This window comes from Vitis riparia, chromosome 11 (genome assembly GCF_004353265.1).
Source record: "Vitis riparia cultivar Riparia Gloire de Montpellier isolate 1030 chromosome 11, EGFV_Vit.rip_1.0, whole genome shotgun sequence".
Classification (NCBI taxonomy): Eukaryota; Viridiplantae; Streptophyta; class Magnoliopsida; order Vitales; family Vitaceae; genus Vitis; species Vitis riparia.
The window spans coordinates 5,862,261-5,882,010 of NC_048441.1; the positions used below are offsets into that span (position 1 = coordinate 5,862,261).

General features: G+C 40.4%; 1 protein-coding gene across 1 annotated transcript in view; it reads right to left on the reverse strand.

Annotated features, from left to right (window-relative positions):
• LOC117925608 (cyclic nucleotide-gated ion channel 17-like) overlaps positions 1-19,750 on the reverse strand; it is a 65,192-nt gene that overhangs the window by 9,420 nt on the left and 36,022 nt on the right. The window contains exon 5 of the mRNA XM_034844672.1: positions 1,778-1,889. Within this exon, the coding sequence (XP_034700563.1) occupies positions 1,778-1,889 (112 nt within the window). The remainder of the gene's footprint in view (positions 1-1,777; positions 1,890-19,750) is intronic.

Below are 19,750 nucleotides of genomic sequence, written 5' to 3' on the forward strand. Positions count from 1 at the left end.
GCTAGCTTGAGGGGGAGTGTTGGAAACCGAAACTGATATGGAAAGAAATAACTTTGTAAAGCTGTAAATTAGCTATTAGTTGTCAATCTTTGTATTTTTAGAAAAGTAATTGTTAGGAGTTATTCTTTCCTTTTAATCAATGATTTAGTTTCCTGATTTGAAGGATTTGTATATGCTGTAAACTCTATAAAAGAAAAATCTCAATGAAAGAAAATTATTCCCGTGAAACTCTATTCTTCAAGTTTCACCAACTTCAGAAAGTAAATGGTGAGACACTACATATATATATGGGAAGTGTGAGAATAGTATTCACCATGGAGCCATTGTATTCCTTGCCTTCTATAGAGAGATTGTTCTTAGAAGATGGGTGAGAATGTGTTTTTTTATTCTTCTCTCCCATCTCTCTTTTGCCTACCTTTTTTTGACAAAGGGAAGAGCAAGCGATATCTTGCAACTATAGGCAACCTCAAGTCTCAGAGGACCTCTCCACCAACCCCTGCCAAAGAACCTGTGTGTGTGTGCGAAGCAAAAAATGGAAAGATTCCTTGGTGGATATTTTCCTTATATTTTCCAAGAATAAAAAATTCATGAAAAATATTAAAATAGCATTTAGATAATTTTTACTCATCCAGGTTGTTTGGAGACAAGTTAGCAATAATTATTAGATGTCTATTTGGAATTTACTATATTCCTTTGCCAGAAATTTCTTCTTGTGATTAGTTCTAATAGTCTTAAATTTCCATTTTCTAAAACATCTATTTTTTAAAAGTTTCTAATTTTTTAAGGTGTCTATTTTCTTTTTCTTTTTTTCTTTTTAAAAATCCATTTCTAAAAGTTTCTATTTTCTAAAATATGTTTTTATTTTCTAAAAGTTTCGATCTCCTAAAAAGTTTTATTTAAAAAACTTATAATTTCTACAAAGTTCTATGAAAGAATTAAGTTTACAATTTCAAAATAGTTTCTATTTCCTAAAAACATAAATTTATGAAAGAATTGAGTTTGTGATTTCTAAAAAGTCACTATTTCCTAAAAGCATGAAATTTTATGAAAGAATTAAGAGTCCTAATAGGTCACCATAATTTTTAGATAGTTCAATTAGTTCTAAAGCTTCTAAATAAGATTATTTAATACAAAAGAGGCCGAAGGAACAAAATGGTATATAATAACAATTTTTTCATCTTTGCATCCTTTAATGGAGAGCCTCCATTATTTTTAATATTTATTTTTCTGGGTGAAACTCTTAGAAGGCCTATGTGAGACTAAGGTTTTCTCTCTCTTCTATTTCATTTTCTCAGTTTTATTTATTTATTTTTTTCATTAGCATAACCTTAATTTCCCGTGCTCCTCATCATAAACTAGTGAAGCCCTAGCCCATCTTATTTAAATTGTATGCAACCACTCGAGGATTACCCCTCATCAGAACCATAAGCATCTCTTGCACCAAAGGCCAGCCTCAATGGTAGAGCATAAAACTCGGAACAGTCCAAGAACACAGCATGACCCAAGGAGGTCCAGAAGTGTTCCAACACATACAAAAATAATAATAAAATAGGCAGGACATCAGAGTCTCCTTTAACAAGCAAATTGTGATTTCATAAAATATGATTTGAGTTCTTAGACTAGAAAAGAATCAAGGCATATATTTAGGAAGATATGGAAACAAGTACATTGGAAACTTTCACAAGAGGATCACTAAAGAGATGTCTTTAATTAAACTTCAACAGAAGTCATTGAGAAAGTTTATATGGCAGGAACCAGTATAAGGCCTTTGAAATACCTGCATATTCCCAATCAGGTGGGCAAATAAAACGAGACCCAAAATGGCAATGAGAATGGCGAATGATGTCTCCCCGATAAATGTGCTTGTTGACAAGTTCTGCCCATATGAACTGAGAAATATGAAAGCGGGAGCCTATTAAAAATTGTAACAAAGGAATTGTTTTAAATAGCATTTTTTTTCCTCTTTAGAAATTAGAAAAAGGGTTTCTGTTTCTTTTTAACATTTGCTTTCATCAGTCATTCAATGAAAACTAATTGGATGCTACAGGCATCTAGAATGCATCTACAAACCTAATTCCAGTCATGAAACTTTTCAAACTAATTGTATCTATAAACCTGTTGGAGAATCTATGTGATTATCTGACTTGCAGAAATCAATATACAGCTGTAAGGATTTTGGTAAAATAGATTAGTTTCCCAATTGTAACACTTTCCTAATTTGCATGTAATTAGTAAAGTTGTCCTCTGATTTTTAGGGATTGATAGGATTGTGATAGGATGTCAAACTCTCCTTAAATAGGCTGTAGGTAATCTGTATATATATTTTTCCTTTGTAAAGGATTATTCAATATAGCAGAAAACAATTTTTTCTTCATGCTATTAGAGCTCTTGCTCTTTGGAAAAAAATTTCTGCAAAATCCTACAACTCTTTTTGCTGAATTTTTTTTTCTGAGAAATTTGATTCTCTGAGAAATCTCTTCTAGCTGTCCATTATTCAGTCCTACCCATTATTTAGTAATGTCTGAAACATCCAAAGTTAACCCTATTGTTGTGATTACTGAAAACCAATCTAGAGAGGTGCAACAAAACTCTCCAAAAAAGGGGTTGCAGAATATTCAATCGTCATATCGATTGAATGACAAAAACTACTTACAGTGGTCACAAGTGGTGAAGACTTTAAAGGAAAAGGGAAGTTAAGTCTTTATTGGGAATCGGGCCTACTTAGAATGATCCTACATTTGTCAAATGGGGCGAGGAAGATTCCATAATCATGTCTTGGTTATGGAATTCGATGTTGCCTGAAGTAAGCAGGACTTGTATGTTTCTAACAACAAGGGAGATTTGGGAAATAGTTCGCCAAACCGATTCCAAGATGCAAGATACAACCTTGATTTATGAAATCAAGACAAAAATAACAACCACCAAACAAGGTACTCTTTCAACCACTGAATACTATAATGTCATGAAAGGACGTTGGCTAGAATTGGACTATTATCAAAATTTTCAAATGAAGTGTAGTAAAGAAGTTACTATGGTATTAAAGTTTGTAGAAAGGGAAAGGATTTTTGAGTTTCTTGCAAGACTTAATGTTGAGTTTGACCAAGTTTGAGTGCAAGTTTTAGGGAAAGAAACTCTACCCTCATTGCAGGGTGTTTTCTCAATAATTTAAGGAGAAAAAAGCCGAAGAGGTGTCATGCTTGAATCACAACTCTTAGAAGGGTGGTTTGCCATGATTTCCACACAAACAAGTGATAAAGGAATCAAGAGGGATGTTGCAAGACAAGGAAGCACAACCGATCATTAAGAATGAGTCAACAAGGTCGTCCAACCATGATGGAGTATGGTGCACCTACTATAAGAAGCCTCATCACACTAAAGAAACTTGTTGGAAACTCCATGGGAAACCCCAAGGAGTAGGCCGAAATGGTGGTTTTAAGGGTGGACAGCAGAGAAGACAGGCTCACTTAACTCATGCAGAAGGTCATCCTTATGAGAATTCCAATTTAAGTAGCTCGGAGACTGAAGGATTCAATAAAGAGGCTGGGAAATCTCCTTAATTCCCTTGAAAAAACAAATGGATCCTGTTCATTTGTACAATCAGACAAGTTTCCTACTTATGCCCTTAGTGCCTCAAACACACTCCACAATGATTCTTGCGTCATAGACTCGGGAGTAACCAATCATATGACATATTCTTCTTAGTCATTTATCACTAATAATCCTTGTCCTAGCAATAAGAAAATCAAAATTGCAGAAGGCTCTTTACCTATTGAAAAAAAAAAAAAAAAAAAAAAATCGCAAAAGGCTCTTTCATTATTGTTGCAGGTCAAGGAACCGTTACTTTATTCCCCCCCTCTTCCACTAAAAAGTGTGTTGCATGTTCCTAAATTGTCTATCAATCTTTTGTCTATTCATCAAGTTACTAAAGATTTGAATTATAAAGTGAATTTCTATCCAACCTACTGTGTTTTTCAAGATCGGGTTACAGAGAGGATGAATGGGCATGCTAAAGAAAAGAATGGACTCTATTTCCTTAAGACAAGGGGTGGAAGTGGCAACCACCCTTCACATTCCTATTTATTAGTGGTCTTAGACCGCTTGAGTGCTCTAACCGCTTAAGTAGTCCCTGCTTTTCGAAAAAATATTTTAAAAACATTTTAAGCTCAAAAATAATATCAAACCTTTTATACCTCAAATAAGCCTTTATATGCAACAAATAAAACCTTTTTAGATGTAACTATGACTTCTCGATTGGACGAACAACAACCCTTGATCTTCAATGAATAGTAAGTCACTATCTAAAAAGACTTCTATGACAAAAAATAAATTGGAATAAAATTGCCAACATATAAACAAGACTCAACGTCCTAACAGTTTTTACTCATTCTAAGATTGTACTTCTATTGTCTTTCTTCAAGCTAATTTTAATTTAAAGCCTAAAGTTCTTCCCAAAGTTAAGAGTCTTCAATTGATTGGTGATTTGTAAAAAGGTTGATACCAATGACTTGTTACATATAAGAACACCCTACTTAGCTTTTGAAATAGATGGAATACAATGGATCATTTATTCCTTCATTGTCTTTGGTGTTTACCTTTGTGGAACAAACATTTTCAAATGGTGGACATTTCTTGGGCTTCCCCAAAAGACCTTAGTGATTTGATGCTCTTTGCCTTCAATGATTTTAAAGGGAGTCCATAATCTGCAATTTATTTAGTTGGAGGAATGTCGAGATTCAAGAATGGGTAGAGGCCCTAGAGTCCTATTGGAAATTGTTTACTTCCTTACATCTATTTGAAGGGTGGTACCTATGGAGTTTAGGGCATTCCAATTGGCATGATTTTGCTAGATTGGAGGAGACAGTAGGGTCCAAGTTGGGGTTTCAAAGGTATAGGAGCCTTCTTTATAGAGCCTAAAACTTAACTTTGATAGGTGTGTTCCCTAGGGACCCAGCATAGATGAAGAGTGGAGTAATCAAGATGGGTTACATAAATAGTGCCTTCTTAAGCATGTTGGTTTAAGGTTTGAGATTGAGGCATAGATTCTAGCCTTATTGGAAAGCTTCTTTGAGTTGAGAGCTTGGGGATCAATAGCTTTCTAGTGAAAGAAAATTTAGCAATTCTCTTTCTTGAATTTTAAGGGAGCATGGTTTCTTAGGGTGATTGAGTCATTTGTTCTACTAGATACCTTAGCCAACCAACCAAGTAGTGGATTGGTTGGCTAAGTAATAATCCTCCCTATTAAAGGTTTTTATTAGGAAATTCCTTCGTATAGCGATTAGCCTTTAAAGCTCATTTGCAAAAAAGAAAAAAGGGAATAAGGAACAAGGAAAACCTAAGTTGACTTAATTAAGGGTACATGGACAATTTTGCAATTTTGAGTTATTTGGAGTCAAATTGAGTAGTAGAATTTAAAAGACCTTTGATGAAATGAAGTTTATCTTGTAAAAGTTTCTATTTTCTTTAACTTCATTATTTGAGAGATGTAGGAGTCTTCAAAAGAGAATTTGTTCGCAATTGGAGATAACTTTGGATAAACTCTAGCTAATTATCCAGTTATTATATTAGAGTATTGATCTGTTTTTTAATTTTCAAATAAAGAAGTAACACCCTAGTTTTTAGCTTTCTGTTTCTTAGGTTCTTGGTTCTTAGGAATATTTTATTTTTCATAATTATCTTCCTAAATAGATTGTCTATATATTTAAGGCTTGCATTCTTCATAAAATAGAATAAAGAGTTGCATTTTTCCTCTTTGATTTCATGGTATTAGAGCCGCAACACATCTGGGCCTGATTCAATCTCATGGAAAAGACTGCCATGGCTAAAGGACATCGCGGAAACGAGTCTTCAGTAGCTACTTCAGGTCCTATATAACAGACGATTCAAACTATGTCTGCTTCCCTGTTATATGGAGGAGACAATACCTCTTTACAATTTCCTGGATGGAAAATGAATGGATAAAATTGATTGCAATGGCCCCAGGCTGTGAAATTGGTGATTAAAGGAAGAGGAAAATTAGGGCACTTGATAGGAGCCACAAAGAATTCATCTGAAGATGATCCAGCCTTTCAAAATTGGGACTTAGAAGATTCCATTGTTATTGCATGGTTGATTAATTCAATGGAGGAGCTCAAGATCGGTCAAATGTACTTTCTACCTACAACAAAGAAAGTGTGGGATGCAGTAAAGAGGACTTATTCAAACCTCAGAAACTCAGCCTAGGTTTTTGAAATCAGGTGCAAATTGAAGGAGACCAAACAAGATAATCATTGTGGGGCTCAATATTACACTGATCTTCAAGCTTTATGGTAAGAGTAAGATTTATTTAGAGGCCGATTGCTGCCTTGAGTGTATTGAAAAATAGAGAAGGTTAATAGAGAAGGAAAGGATGTTTGATTTTTACGCAAGTCTCAACGAGGATCTAGATGAGGTGTGAGGAAGGATTCTTGGAAAGGAACTAGTGTCGCCTCTTGATGAAGTGTTTGCTGAAGTATTGCTTTATTTATTTTATTTTATTTGATAAGTAAGAGAGTGTATATATTAAAAAAAAGGAAACGTCAAAACAAATTCCCAAAGTATACAAGAAGTATACACCGGCCTCCTAAAGGCTCACCCAAAAGGGAGAGGGAGAGAAACATAAAACATCACTTGCCCTCACTTAGAACCAAGCCAATCAATAAAGCTAACAAGAGAAATAGGGTTCATATCCACATACACCCTAGACTAAGACCACAAATTATAAACAAAAGAATTTTTCATCCTTTGGACCGACAGTTCCGCATTATCAAACACTATCATATTCCTTTATTTTCAAATTGTCAAAAAAATACATAACAAGGCTGCCATTCAAGACTTTTTATGAGTTTTACCCACAAAGGACCCATGCCACCCAAGGAGTGTCTGCTTAACCGAAGAGAAGAGGAACCAAGAAACACCAAAGAGAGAAAAAAGCTGCTGCCAAAGAACCCATGTCTTGTAACAGTGAAGAAGAATGTGATCAACAATTTCTTCTTGTTGAATATAATGTATTTATAGTGTATAACCTTTCCTTGTTAATATAGGACACATGTATGGTAGTTAGGACTCTTAGCCTTGTAGGACTCTTAGCCTTGTATATATATATATATTTCTCAATTGTAAGTAGATCATTACATTAATGAGAATCAAGGTCTTTCTTCTTTCTCTCTCTCTCAACATGGTATCAGAGCCAAGAAAGAAAACCTAATTCTTTCCTGTTTCCCGTGTCATCAACTCCGGGAAACCTTCCGGTGACCGTGTTTCATTCCGGTCACCTTCCCCATCTCCCAATACTTTCCGAACATTCGGATCGTCGACAGAAACCACTCACCGCCGGCGAACTTTTCCGGCGACGTATTTTTCCGACACCGACCATACCAGAAGGAGCGCCTGGAGGAGATCTCCAACTTTTGTGAAGGCACCAGCACCAAAAGAGCCTCCACGCGCCGCCCACGCGCAATTTTCCGGCCGGCGGCTGCATCTCACGCACCGGCGCGTGAGCCTTTTCCGGCGACGCGCCTCCTCCTCCAGCTTCGCCTGATGCCGACCAGCCTCCCTACCTCCCTGGTTCTCCCATCCGAGCCCTGCACATACCTCTTTTGGGGATTTTTGTCTCCGTCGGCCCTCCAAACAGTCTTTCCGGCGAAGCTCCGACTACTTTTTCTCCACTCCAATCCCTGCACGTGCCTTGGGAAGTGTTCTTCTACCTTTCTGGTGGTACCACGCCGCGATCTGAGGCCGTCTCCCTTTTTCGGTGGTGCCACGCCGCAATCTGAAGCCGTATTAGGGCTCTCTTCGATCCAAACATACTTCATTCTCCAGATAAGTAGATATGACTACTAAAAATTCCATTTTTTCCGCTGTTATATCTGGCTCTCCTATGATTACTTCGGAGAAATTGGTTGGCAGTGACAATTATCTTTCCTGGTCTGCCTCTGTTGAACTTTGGTTTATGGGTCAAGGATATGAGGATCACTTGATTACACAGGAGGCAGATATCCCTGAGGTTGACCGCGTACAGTGGAGGAAGATAGATGCACAGTTATGTAGTGTATTATGGCAATCGGTTGATCCCAAGATTCTTCTTCATCTTCGAGCCTACAAAACTTGTTTTAAATTTTGGACTCAGGCTAAAGGATTATATACGAATGATATCCAGCGTCTGTATAAGGTGGCTTCTGCTATTGTCCATCTCAGCCAACAGGACTTGGATCTATCTACTTATATTGGCCAGATTGCCTCTCTTAAGGAGGAGTTCTTGACTGTGATGCCTCTTACTCCTGATGTTGGGGCTCAACAAACACAGCTTGACCAGTTCTTCATGGTTCTTACTCTTATTGGCCTCCGTCCGGATCTTGAGCCTGTCCGCGATCAGATTCTTGGTAGTTCATCAATTCCGTCCTTGGATGATGTGTTTGCTCGCCTCCTCCGTATCTCCTCCACTCAGACTTTGCCATCTGATAGTACTTCAGATTCTTCTGTGTTAGTTTCTCAAACTAGCTCTCGAGGAGGCCGCAGTGGTACCCGAGGTAGAGGTCAACATCCTCATTGCACCTATTGCAATAAACTTGGCCACACTCGCGATCGTTGCTATCAGTTATATGGACGACCTCCTCGCACTGCCCATGTGGCCCAGTCCTCTGATTCTCCGCTCCCTCAGCCTCCGAGCTCTTCCGCATCTCAGGCTTCTGTTGCCTCTGTTGCCCAGCCTGGTAATGCCTCTGCCTGCCTTACCCACACATCTTCTCTTGGACCCTGGATTCTAGATTCTGGAGCTTCTGATCACTTATCTGGTAATAAGGATCTTTTCTCCTCTATTATTACTACCTCTGCTTTACCTACTGTTACCTTAGCTAATGGTTCTCAAACTGTGGCTAAAGGTATTGGTTTGGCCCTTCCTCTACCTTCTCTACCTCTCACTTCTGTCCTTTATACTCCTGAATGTCCTTTTAATCTTATTTCCATCAGCAAAATCACTCGTACTCTTAATTGCTCTATTACCTTTTCTGATAAATTTGTGACCTTGCAGGACCGGAGTACGGGGAAGACGATTGGCATAGGACGTGAGTCTCAAGGCCTCTATCACCTCACCTCGGATTCATCTCCTGCAGTTTGCATTTCCACTGATGCTCCTCTCCTCATTCACAATCGTCTGGGCCACCCTAGTCTCTCCAAGTTCCAGAAGATGGTCTCTCGTTTTTCCACTTTATCGTCACTTCCGTGTGAGTCATGTCAGCTTAGGAAACATACTCGTGTCTCGTTCCCAAAGCGTTTGAATAATCGGGCAAAGTCTCCTTTTGAGCTTGTCCACACTGATGTTTGGGGTCCTTGTCGGACTGCGTCTACTTTAAGATTTCAGTATTTTGTCACTTTCATTGATGACTATTCTCGATGTACTTGGTTATTTTTAATGAAAAATCGAGCTGAGTTATTCTCTATTTTCCAGAAATTTTATGCTGAAATCCAAACCCAGTTCAATATTTCTATTCGTGTGTTACGCCAGTGACAATGCCAGGGAATATTTTTCAGCACCATTTACTTCGTTTATGTCTCATCATGGGATTCTTCATCAGTCTTCTTGTGCTCATACTCCTCAACAAAATGGGTAGCTGAACGCAAAGAATCGACATCTTGTTGAGACAGCTCGTACTCTCCTCCGCCACAGTAATGTTCCTTTTCATTTTGGGGGACGCTGTTCTTACCGCTTGTTATTGATTAATCGTATGCCCTCCTCTGTCTTACATGATCAGATTCCTCACTCCCTTCTCTTCCCTGACCAACCACTTTATTTCCTTCCTCCTCGTGTCTTTGGTTGTACTTGCTTTGTTCATATTCTCACTCCTGGACAGGACAAGCTTTTCCGCCAAAGCCATGAAGTGTCTCTTCTTGGGATACTCCAGACTTCAGAAGGGTTATCGTTGTTATTCCCTTGAGACTCATCGATACTTTATCTCCGCTGATGTCACCTTCTTTGAGGACTCACCATCTTTTCCACCACTTCTGAGTCTCTTCCTGTTTCTGAAGTCTTGCCTATTCCCATTGTCTCCCCACCTGATGCTATGCCTCCCTCGACCACTTCAGGTTATCATCGTCGCACTCGTGTCGTTGCTCCTCTCCCTTTTGTTGAGGCACCTGCTGACTCACTTCCTATCCCTTCGGCTTCACCTACCTCGGCTCTGCCTTCTCCTAATGACTTACCCATTGCTGTTCAGAAAGGTACTCGCTCTACTCGTAATCCTCATCCTATTTACAATTTTTTGAGTTATCATCGATTATCTTCACCCTATTCTGCTTTTGTTTCTGCTATATCCTCTGTTCTCTTCCAAAGAGCACCCATGAAGCTCTTTCCCATCCAGGCTGGCGACATGCAATGGTGGATGAAATGCCTGCTCTGCACTCTAATGCACTTGGGATCTTGTTGTTTTACCCTCGGGTAAATCTACCGTTGGCTGTCGTTGGGTCTACGCAGTTAAGGTTGGTCCTGATGGTCAGGTTGATCGCCTTAAGGCCCGCTTAGTTGCTAAAGGCTATACTCAAGTTTATGGTTCTGATTATGGTGACACATTCTCTCCTGTGCCAAGATTGCTTCTGTCCGTCTGCTTCTCTCCATGGCTGCCATGTGTTCTTGGCCTCTTTATCAATTGGATATTAAAAATGCCTTCCTTCATGGTGATCTTGCCGAGGAGTTTATATGGAGCAACCTCCTGGTTTTGTTGCTCAGGGGGAGTCTGGTTTAGTATGCAGTTACGCCGTTCTCTATATGGCTTGAAACAATCTCCTCGAGCATGGTTTGGCCGTTTTAGTTCTGTTGTTCAAGAGTTTGGCATGCTTCGCAGTACAGCAGACCATTCAGTTTTCTATCATCATAACTCTTTGGGACAGTGTATTTATACTGGTTGTTTATGTGGACGACATTGTCATTACAGGCAGTGATCAGGATGGTATTCAGAAACTAAGCAACACCTTTTTACCCACTTTCAGACCAAAGACTTGGGGAAACTCAAGTATTTCTTGGGAATTGAGATAGCTCAATCCAGTTTCTGCTGTGGTCCTTTCCCAAAGGAAGTATGCTTTAGACATCCTGGAAAGAAACCGGTATGTTAGACTGTAAACCGGTTAGACACACTATGGAATCCGAATGTCAAACTTGTACCAGGACAGGGGAGCCTTTAGGAGACCCCGGGAGATATCGACGGCTTGTAGGTAAATTGAACTATCTCACCATTACTCGTCTAGACATTTCTTTTCCTGTGAGTGTTGTTAGTCAATTCCTACAGTCACCATGTGATTAGCCATTGGGATGCTGTAATCCGGATTCTTCGATATATCAAAAGTACACCAGGCCAAGGTGTGTTGTACGAGAATAGAGGTCATACTCAGGTTGTTGGTTACACAGATGCAGATTGGGCTGGCTCACCCACAGATAGACGTTCCACTTCAGGGTACTGTGTTTTTATTGGAGGTAATCTAATATCTTGGAAGAGTAAGAAAACAAGATGTAGTGTCAGATCTAGCGCTGAAGCCGAGTATCGAGCTATGGCTTTGGCAACATGTGAACTCATATGGTTGAGACATCTTCTTCGAGAGTTGAGATTTGGAAAGGATGAACAGATGAAACTCATATGTGATAACCAGGCCGCATTACATATTGCATCCAATCCAGTCTTTCATGAAAGGACCAAACATATTGAAGTTGACTGTCATTTCATTAGAGAGAAGATCGCATCAGGATGTGTTGCTACAAGTTTTGTTAATTCAAATGATCAACTAGCTGACATCTTCACTAAATCTCTCAGAGGTCCTAGGATTAAATATATTTGTAACAAGCTGGTGCATATGACGTATATGCTCCAGCTTGAGGGGGAGTGTTGAATATAATGTATTTATAGTGTATAACCTTTCCTTGTTAATATAGGACACATATATGGTAGGACACATGTATGGTAGTTAGGACTCTTAGCCTTGTAGGACTCTTAGCCTTGTATATATATATATATTTCTCAATTGTAAGTAGATCATTACATTAATGAGAATCAAGGTCTTTCTTCTTTCTCTCTCTCTCAACACTTCTTCAATGTGGCAAAGGAAACATCTATTTGCTAAAGAGAACCCCCTCTCTTAACCTAATCCAAAGTCAGGGCTTTCCCCCAAGTTGTTTCCCACGAGAAAAAAGCCACCTTAGGTGGTGCACAAGATCTCCAAATGATACTCCGCAGGAACAAAGTAGGATCTTCAAGCTCCAAAATAGAGTATAGGGATTTAACCGAAAATTTCCCACATCTCAAAGGCATCCAAAGCATCCTATCTTCCTCATCCCTATAAACCCTCTTTGCTTGAATCTTCAACAAAAAGCATTCCACTCTTTCCACCTCCCAATCGTTAAACGACCTAGAGAAGCAAATAGCCCACCCACCCCTTTCGCCTTCAAAGTTCCAAACATCTACTACCCACACATCCTTGGAAGTGGCTAAGGCAACTAAGGAAGGGAAAGTAAACACAAAGTGGCTCATCTTCACACCACTTGTCCTCCTAGAATTTTACCCTCTGACCATTTCCCATAGAGAAGAATATTCTGCTACTCAAAAGATCCCACTTCTTTCTTATGATTTTCCAAAGGCCAACACCATACCTATCTCCCACCTCCTAGGAACACCACCCCCCATCATCCTCACTAAACTTCTGGATGATGACTTGCTTCCAAAGAGCCCTACTTTCATTGGTAAAGCGCTAACTCCACTTAAACAGAAAAGCTTTGTTCATTGTTGAATGACACAACCAAACCCCCCTTCCTTCTCTCCGAGCAGACTGATTTCCATCTAACTAAATGGGGTTTCTGCACAAGAGCCCCACCACCCCAAAGAAAATCCCTCTGAATCTTCTGCAGTCTCAATCTAACCTGCCTTAGCATGCAAAAAAGAGACAAAAAATAAATAAGCATGCTAGAGAGAGTACTTTGAATCAAAGTGAGTCTCCCTCCTTTTGAGATGTATTATCTTTTCCTCATGGCTAACCTTTTGCAAAACCCCTCTTCCACTCCATCCCAAACTGCCATAGATTTAAAAGTGGCCCCTAAAGGAAGACCTAAGTAAAAAGAGGGAAGACCGCCCATCTTGCAAGCCAACTCCAAAACTAAGTCTTCTACATTGTTCACCTTCCCCACAAGGATTAACTCACTTTTGTCTAAGTTAATTCTCAACCCAGAAATTGCCTCGAACCACATAAGCAACCAACTCAGGTAAGCCATTTGGTCCTATGATACCTCATAGAACATGAGAGGGAGATCTGAATCCCATTCCATAAGTGGGATGCCTCACATATGCAACTACATTGTCATCAGCAAGCAATAAGTGGGAGATTTGAATCTCATTCCCTCTCCTACCCTTCACCCACCACTCGGAAAGGTAGCCACCATTCATCGCCCTCTTCAAAAGAAAACCTCCATAGCAATCACAAATAAATAAGGGAAGAAAGGATCCCCCTGTCTCAACCCCCTAGTACTATGGAAAAAACCAAATGGAGTTTCATTAACAAAAACCAAAAAATCCACTAAACCCACTTCTCCCCAAAGCCCATTTTCCTTAACACCACCAACAAGAACTTCCAATTTAGATAATCTTATGCCTTCTCGATGTCAAGCTTACAAAGAACACCACATTCACCACATTTTAGGCTTAAATCAACAGCCTCATTAGGCAATCAAAGCTGCATCCAAAATTTGTCTACCTCCTATAAAGGCATTTTGGGACTCAGAGGTCACTTTGCCCAATACCTTCTTAAATCTATTGGCTAAAACTTTAGCCAAAAGCTTATAGAGGTTGTCCACTAGGCTAATTGACCTAAAATCCCTAAAGTCTTTGGCACCACCTTTCTTTGGAATTAGAACCAAAAAAGTAGCATTCAAGGCCTTGACAAATATTTCACCTCATGGAAATCACTGAAAAAACCCATCACCTCTTTTTTCACAAACTTCCAACTAAAAAGCCAAAATGTCAGTGTGCCCATCTGGACTTGGTGCTTTCTCCTTTCCTAGGTTTGAGAGAGCAGCAAACACCTCTTCTGAAAATGGTAGCTCCAGCCTTGTAGCCTCACAACCTCCTAGTATCTCAAAAGACAAGCCTCCGATGTCGGGTCTCCAATCCCCTTCTTTGATCAAAAGATTCTCGAAAGCCCCAACTACACTGTCTCTAATTTCATTCTCCTCCATGAGCCATCTTCCATTCACTTTAACCTTGGCTAACCAGTTTCTCCTTCTATGGGCATTCCCCATCTTATGGAAAAAACCAGTGTTACTGTCTCCCTTCTTGAACCACACTTCTCTTAATTTCTACCACCAAGAAATTTCCTCCCTAAGAACCCATTTTTTATACTCCTCCCTTGCCACATTTCTGGCTTTAACTTCTTCCAGAGATAGGGCAGTAAACCTCTCTGTCACATCCCAAAAAGCCACTTGGTTGATGGTCACTCCCTTTTTAGCTTCAATAACACAAAACACTTCTTTATTCTAGACTTTTAGCATTGCTTTTCAAGCTTTTAGTTTAGTAGCCAAAACAAAACTATAAAGCCAATAACATCAAAGCCCTCCTCCTCTAGCCACATATTCTCGAATCTGAACAAAGAAGGTCCCTTCCTCAAGCCTCCCCCATCTAGAAGAATGGGAAAGTGGTCAAATATGGGTCTAGGTAAAACACACTGAAAGGCTCCATTGAAGAGAAAACCTCCCAAATCCCTACCCAACCCCTTGCCACTCAGCCAGGCCTCAGGGACTATCTAATGATCCTTTTTGAACATCAAGTTCTTCCCACTGTTAAAATCTCCAACAAAAGGATAAGGCTATTAGCTTTAAGAGATAATATGGTAAGGACGTTGAAGGTCTTTGTGGAGAGGAAAACCTTTTTGGTTAGGTTGGAAGGTGAGCACGGAGGAAATTGGTGCTCAATTACAGAGCACAGTAGAGGCTTTGTTTTTGTCTTAGGTTTTGAAAAGGATGCAGTCGGGTGGATGATCGAACATTTGACGAAAGCCATCGGAATGAAGAGTCGCTTGGGGTTCAACAGAAAGTTCAGGGAAAAATTTTGTGTTCATTTGATGGAAGTTGGCTTCAACAACCACGGAAGGTTTATAAGGATCTCAGAGTTCGCTACCAATAGAAAATCTTCTTTTCTGGTTATTCTTGTGGGCGAGAAGAGCAGAGGATGGGAGAATCTTAAAAGCGCGTTGTCTTCATTGCTGGTGGTCCCCCCTTTGAATGTAGTTGAAAAATGAAGACAATACAAAGGGGAAAGGTTTATCCACAATCACATGGGTCCTCTGTACCGGTCTTTCGTGAATATAGTCAGTGGTGAAGGACCAAGAGAAGGTGGTTTTGTTCCTGTCGAGAGGTGGGCACGAGCCATGGTGTGTGAATGCAATGCTGATAGCGTTAAATGGGTTGAGGTTGGCCGAGCGGTAGCGAGAAGCTTAGGGAAGAAAGAAGTAGCAACAGTTGTACCAATCTCAGGTGAAAAAGGAGTATTTTTTGTTGAAACAGGAAGCTCTCTTTCTTTAGGATTTAAGGAATCTTAGGGTCGAGGGAAGGAATATAGTCCAGTTGAGAAGGTGGTCGCCGAAGGAAAATTCGGAAATAGAGAGGAAGTTCAGAGGAGGCTAGATCGAATTACAGGGGTTGCCATTTCATCTATGGTCTGAGGTAGACCTGAAGAAAATTGTGGAGCAGTGGGGGACGGTGACTGAAATAGATTGGTGAACGTTGAAATTGTTTGATCTTAGCAAGGCGAGGGTAAGAATTGCAATGAAGGATAGGTCAGTCCTTCCATCTTTGATCGAGGTGACAGACGGGGATTGGGTGTTTACAATTTTTGTCGTAGTGGTAGGAGATGAAAACGTTCGGAGAGGCAGCGTAATGGGTGAGTCGACTTGGGAGGCTTTTGCATCTCACTCGGGGATGGGTGGAGGAAGGCGGGGGGAGAGAGTCAGATCAACGACTGGGGGAAGATGCCGTGTTGGGGAAGATGGCAGAATGAGAAAGGGAGGAGAAAGGGGTATGGCTGTTGTTTTTCCAATGGGGACACGTGGTAAGAGAGGTCAGGATGTGGGGAACAATTGGTTCCTACCCCCATCGATGCCCAGTTTGAATTAAAAAAAAAATGGACGATGGGCCAGTTGGGACTAAGGAGGAGGGAGGAGTTAGGGTCGGTGGGGATGAGGTCTACGCTGATGAGGGCTGTCGGGCCTATGAGAGGAAGGGCCAGTCTTTGTCTAAGCTTGGTCCAATAATTGCAAAAGTGGGTTGTAACATAAAAGGCCCATAGGGTTGGGCCTAAGCTTAGGAGGAAAGAAGCCAGATGAGACAGAGGTTTCGTTACGAAGGGAAGAAGATTCTTCTGCAGTGGGAAAGGGGAAAGCAACATTTGTATTTCCTGAGGTTCAGTCGAGTATCTCCGCAAAGAAGGAAGTGAAGTTTGGTTCAAAGAAGCTGTGGACTACCCTTTTACCTCCAAGCTCTGATCGCCGACAAGGTCTTCGGTGTCGCAGCGAGCCTCTATTGCACAGGAAAAATCTGGCAAACAGCGAAGAGTTTCCAAAGGAAGAGGCTTTCAGGGCCGGATCTCAAGCGAAACGAGGATCTAGTGCGAGTCCTCTCATTTCTGGTCAATCACCAAGGTTTCATAAGAGATGTTTGGGGGAAGGGGCTTCGTTGTCAAGAGATGAAGTGGCTATGAGCAAACTTTCCTTTGACGAAGACAAAGAAGGATTTTTGGGCTGAGTGGGGTCCGACCTTCGTGGCTCAGTAGTCACGGTTTTGCCCTCTATGCCAGAAATCAAAGGTAAAGGGCTTAACTTTAAGGGGAACTATGGATTATTGGTAGCGGAAAATTTGGAGGTAATCTCATCTTCACCTACTCAGTCACCCTCGTCTTCTCTACCCCCTTCTTGTGATTTGGCTTCTTCTTTTCTGAGTCCTTTTGTTCCCAATCTTCCCAGTTCAGCTTTTTAGTCTTAGTTTCCTATGAAAAATCGAGTAACCTCTGAATTTTTTTCCAAAAAAGACGACGTTGGTACTGTAGGTCAAATTTCTGTTGGCATCCCTAATCTTGTAGTGGAGGAGATCCAGCCTGCGTATCCATACCAGATGACCGAGAGTGTTAACCCAATTTTGTCTAAACCCATTTTGCCTAATAAGGTCTCCAACCTAGTTACAGTTAGTCAGGGTGTTACTGCGGGCTTCCCATCGGATGAGTTCCAAATAAAAGGCTTGTCCCCCAAGAAAATGGCTAAAGTGCGTGAGGTTTTAAAATCTCTAGATATTAAGGTATATTCTAGGAGGAAGAGCAAATGCTCCACAGGTTTGTGAGACTTGTTGGAACTAGATTGGAGGATTAGGGTTTGTGAGTTTTTTCCATGAAGATAATTAGTTGGAATACCAGAGGTTTGGGTTCAAGGAAAAAGCAAAGGATGGTCAAAGATTTTTTGAGGTCAGAAAAGTCGGATGTTGTGATGATTCAAGAAACAAAAAAGGCGGAGTGTGACAGAAGGTTGGTGGGTAGTGTTTGGACAATCAGAAATAAGGATTGGGCAGCCCTTCCGGCGTGCGGGGCTTCGAGGGGGATTTTGATTATTTGGGACTCTAAAAAACTGCATAATGAGGAGGTGGTAATAGGTTCCTTTTCGGTCTTAGTCAAGTTCGTATTGGATGGATGTGGACCGTTATGGTTATCTACAGTTTATGGCCCAAACAGCACAGTACTTAGGAAGGATTTCTGGGTGGAGCTTTCAGACATTTTTGGACTTTCTTTCCCATTTTGGTGTGTAGGCGGCAATTTCAATGTCATAAGGAGAAGTTTAAAAAAATTGGGAGGTTCTAGTTTAACCCCAAGCATGAAGGACTTTGATGATTTTATAAGAGAATGTGAATTGATAGATCCACCTTTGCGGAGCTCACCATTCACTTGGTCAAACATGCAAGAGTCTCCCGTATGCAAGAGATTAGATCGATTTCTTTACTCAAATGAGTGGGAACAATTATTTCCTCAAAGCCTTCAAGAAGTTTTTCCTAGATGGACATCGGATCATTGGCCGATAGTCTTGGAAACCAATCCGTTCCAGTAGGGCCCAACACTTTTTAGGTTTGAGAATATGTGGTTGCAACATCCTAGTTTTAAGGAGAGCTTTAGAAGTTGGTCGAGAGATTTTCAAGGAAATGGGTGGAAAGGTCACAAGTTCATGAGGAAATTACAATTTGTTAAGGCCAAATTGAAAGAGTGGAATAAGGCTTCTTTTGGAGAGCTAAACGAAAGAGAAAAAAGTATCATGTTCGAATTAGCTAACTTTGATACCATGGAGCAAGAAAGGGGTCTCACCTCTAAACTTTAAGTTCAGAGAGCTTTAAGAAAAAGGGAGTTAAAGGAATTGATATTGAGGGAAGAAATCATTGGAGACAAAAAGCTAGGGTGAAATGAGTTAAGGGGATTGTAACTCAAAAGTTTTATCATAAAGTGGCTAATGGTAGGCGAAATAGGAAATATATCAAGGTGTTGGAGAATGAAAGAGGGCCTAGTGTTGAATAATTTAGAGAGCATCAAAGAGGAGATCTTAAGGTATTTTGAAAAGCTCTACTCGAGCCCTTTTGGAGAGTTGAAGGCTTAGATTGATCTCCTATATCTAGAGAGAGTGCGTTTAGGTTGGACTCCCCTTTTACTAAAGAAGAGATTTCTAAGGCCATTTTTCAGTTGGATAGGGATAAGGCACCGGGGCCTGATGGCTTTACCATTGCAGTGTTTCAAGATTGTTGGGATGTGATCAAGGAGGATCTAGTGAGAATGTTTGCAGAGTTTCACAGGAACGGGATTATCAATCAAAGCACTAATGCTTCCTTCATAGTTCTGTTACCCAAAAAAAGCATGTCAAAGAAAATCTCAAACTATAGACCTATTAGCTTGATCACTAGTTTTTACAAGATAATAACCAAAGTGCTATCAGGGCGTCTAAGAGGGGTACTTCACGAAACTATCCATTCTACGCAAGGCGCTTTTGTTCAAGGGAGACAAATTTTGAATGCAGTTCTCATAGCCAATGAGATAGTGGATGAGAAAAGATGATCAGGAGAGGAAGGAGTTGTCTTCAAAATTCACTTTGAAAAGGCTTACGACCATGTGAGTAGGGATTTTTTGGATTATGTGTTGGAGAAGAAGGGGTTTAGTCCTAGATGGAGGAAACGGATGAGAGGCTGTTTGTCCACGGTATCTTTTGTAGTCCTAGTGAATGGAAACGCTAAAGGGTGGGTCAAGGCATCTAGAGGTTTAAGACAAGGAGACCCTTTATCCCATTTTTTGTTCACTTTAGTCGCAGATGTATTGAGCAGGATGTTATTAAGAGCAGAAGAAAGAAATGTCATGGAGGGTTTCAGGGTGGGTAGGAACAGAACAAGGGTGTCCCATTTGCAATTTGTAGATGATACCATTTTCTTTTCTAACACTCGAGAGGAGGATATGCTGACCCTTAAGAGTGTTTTGCTAGTGTTTGGGCATATTTCTGGGTTAAAGGTTAACCTTGACAAAAGTAATATTTATGGCATTAATCTTAAACAAAATCATCTTTCTAGGTTGGCCAAGTTGCTTGATTGCAAGGCTTCTGGTTGGCCTATACTTTACTTGGGTCTTCCTCTGGGAGGGAATCCCAAGGCTCGTGGCTTTTGGGATCTAGTGATTGAGAGGATCTCGAGAAGATTAGATGGGTGGCA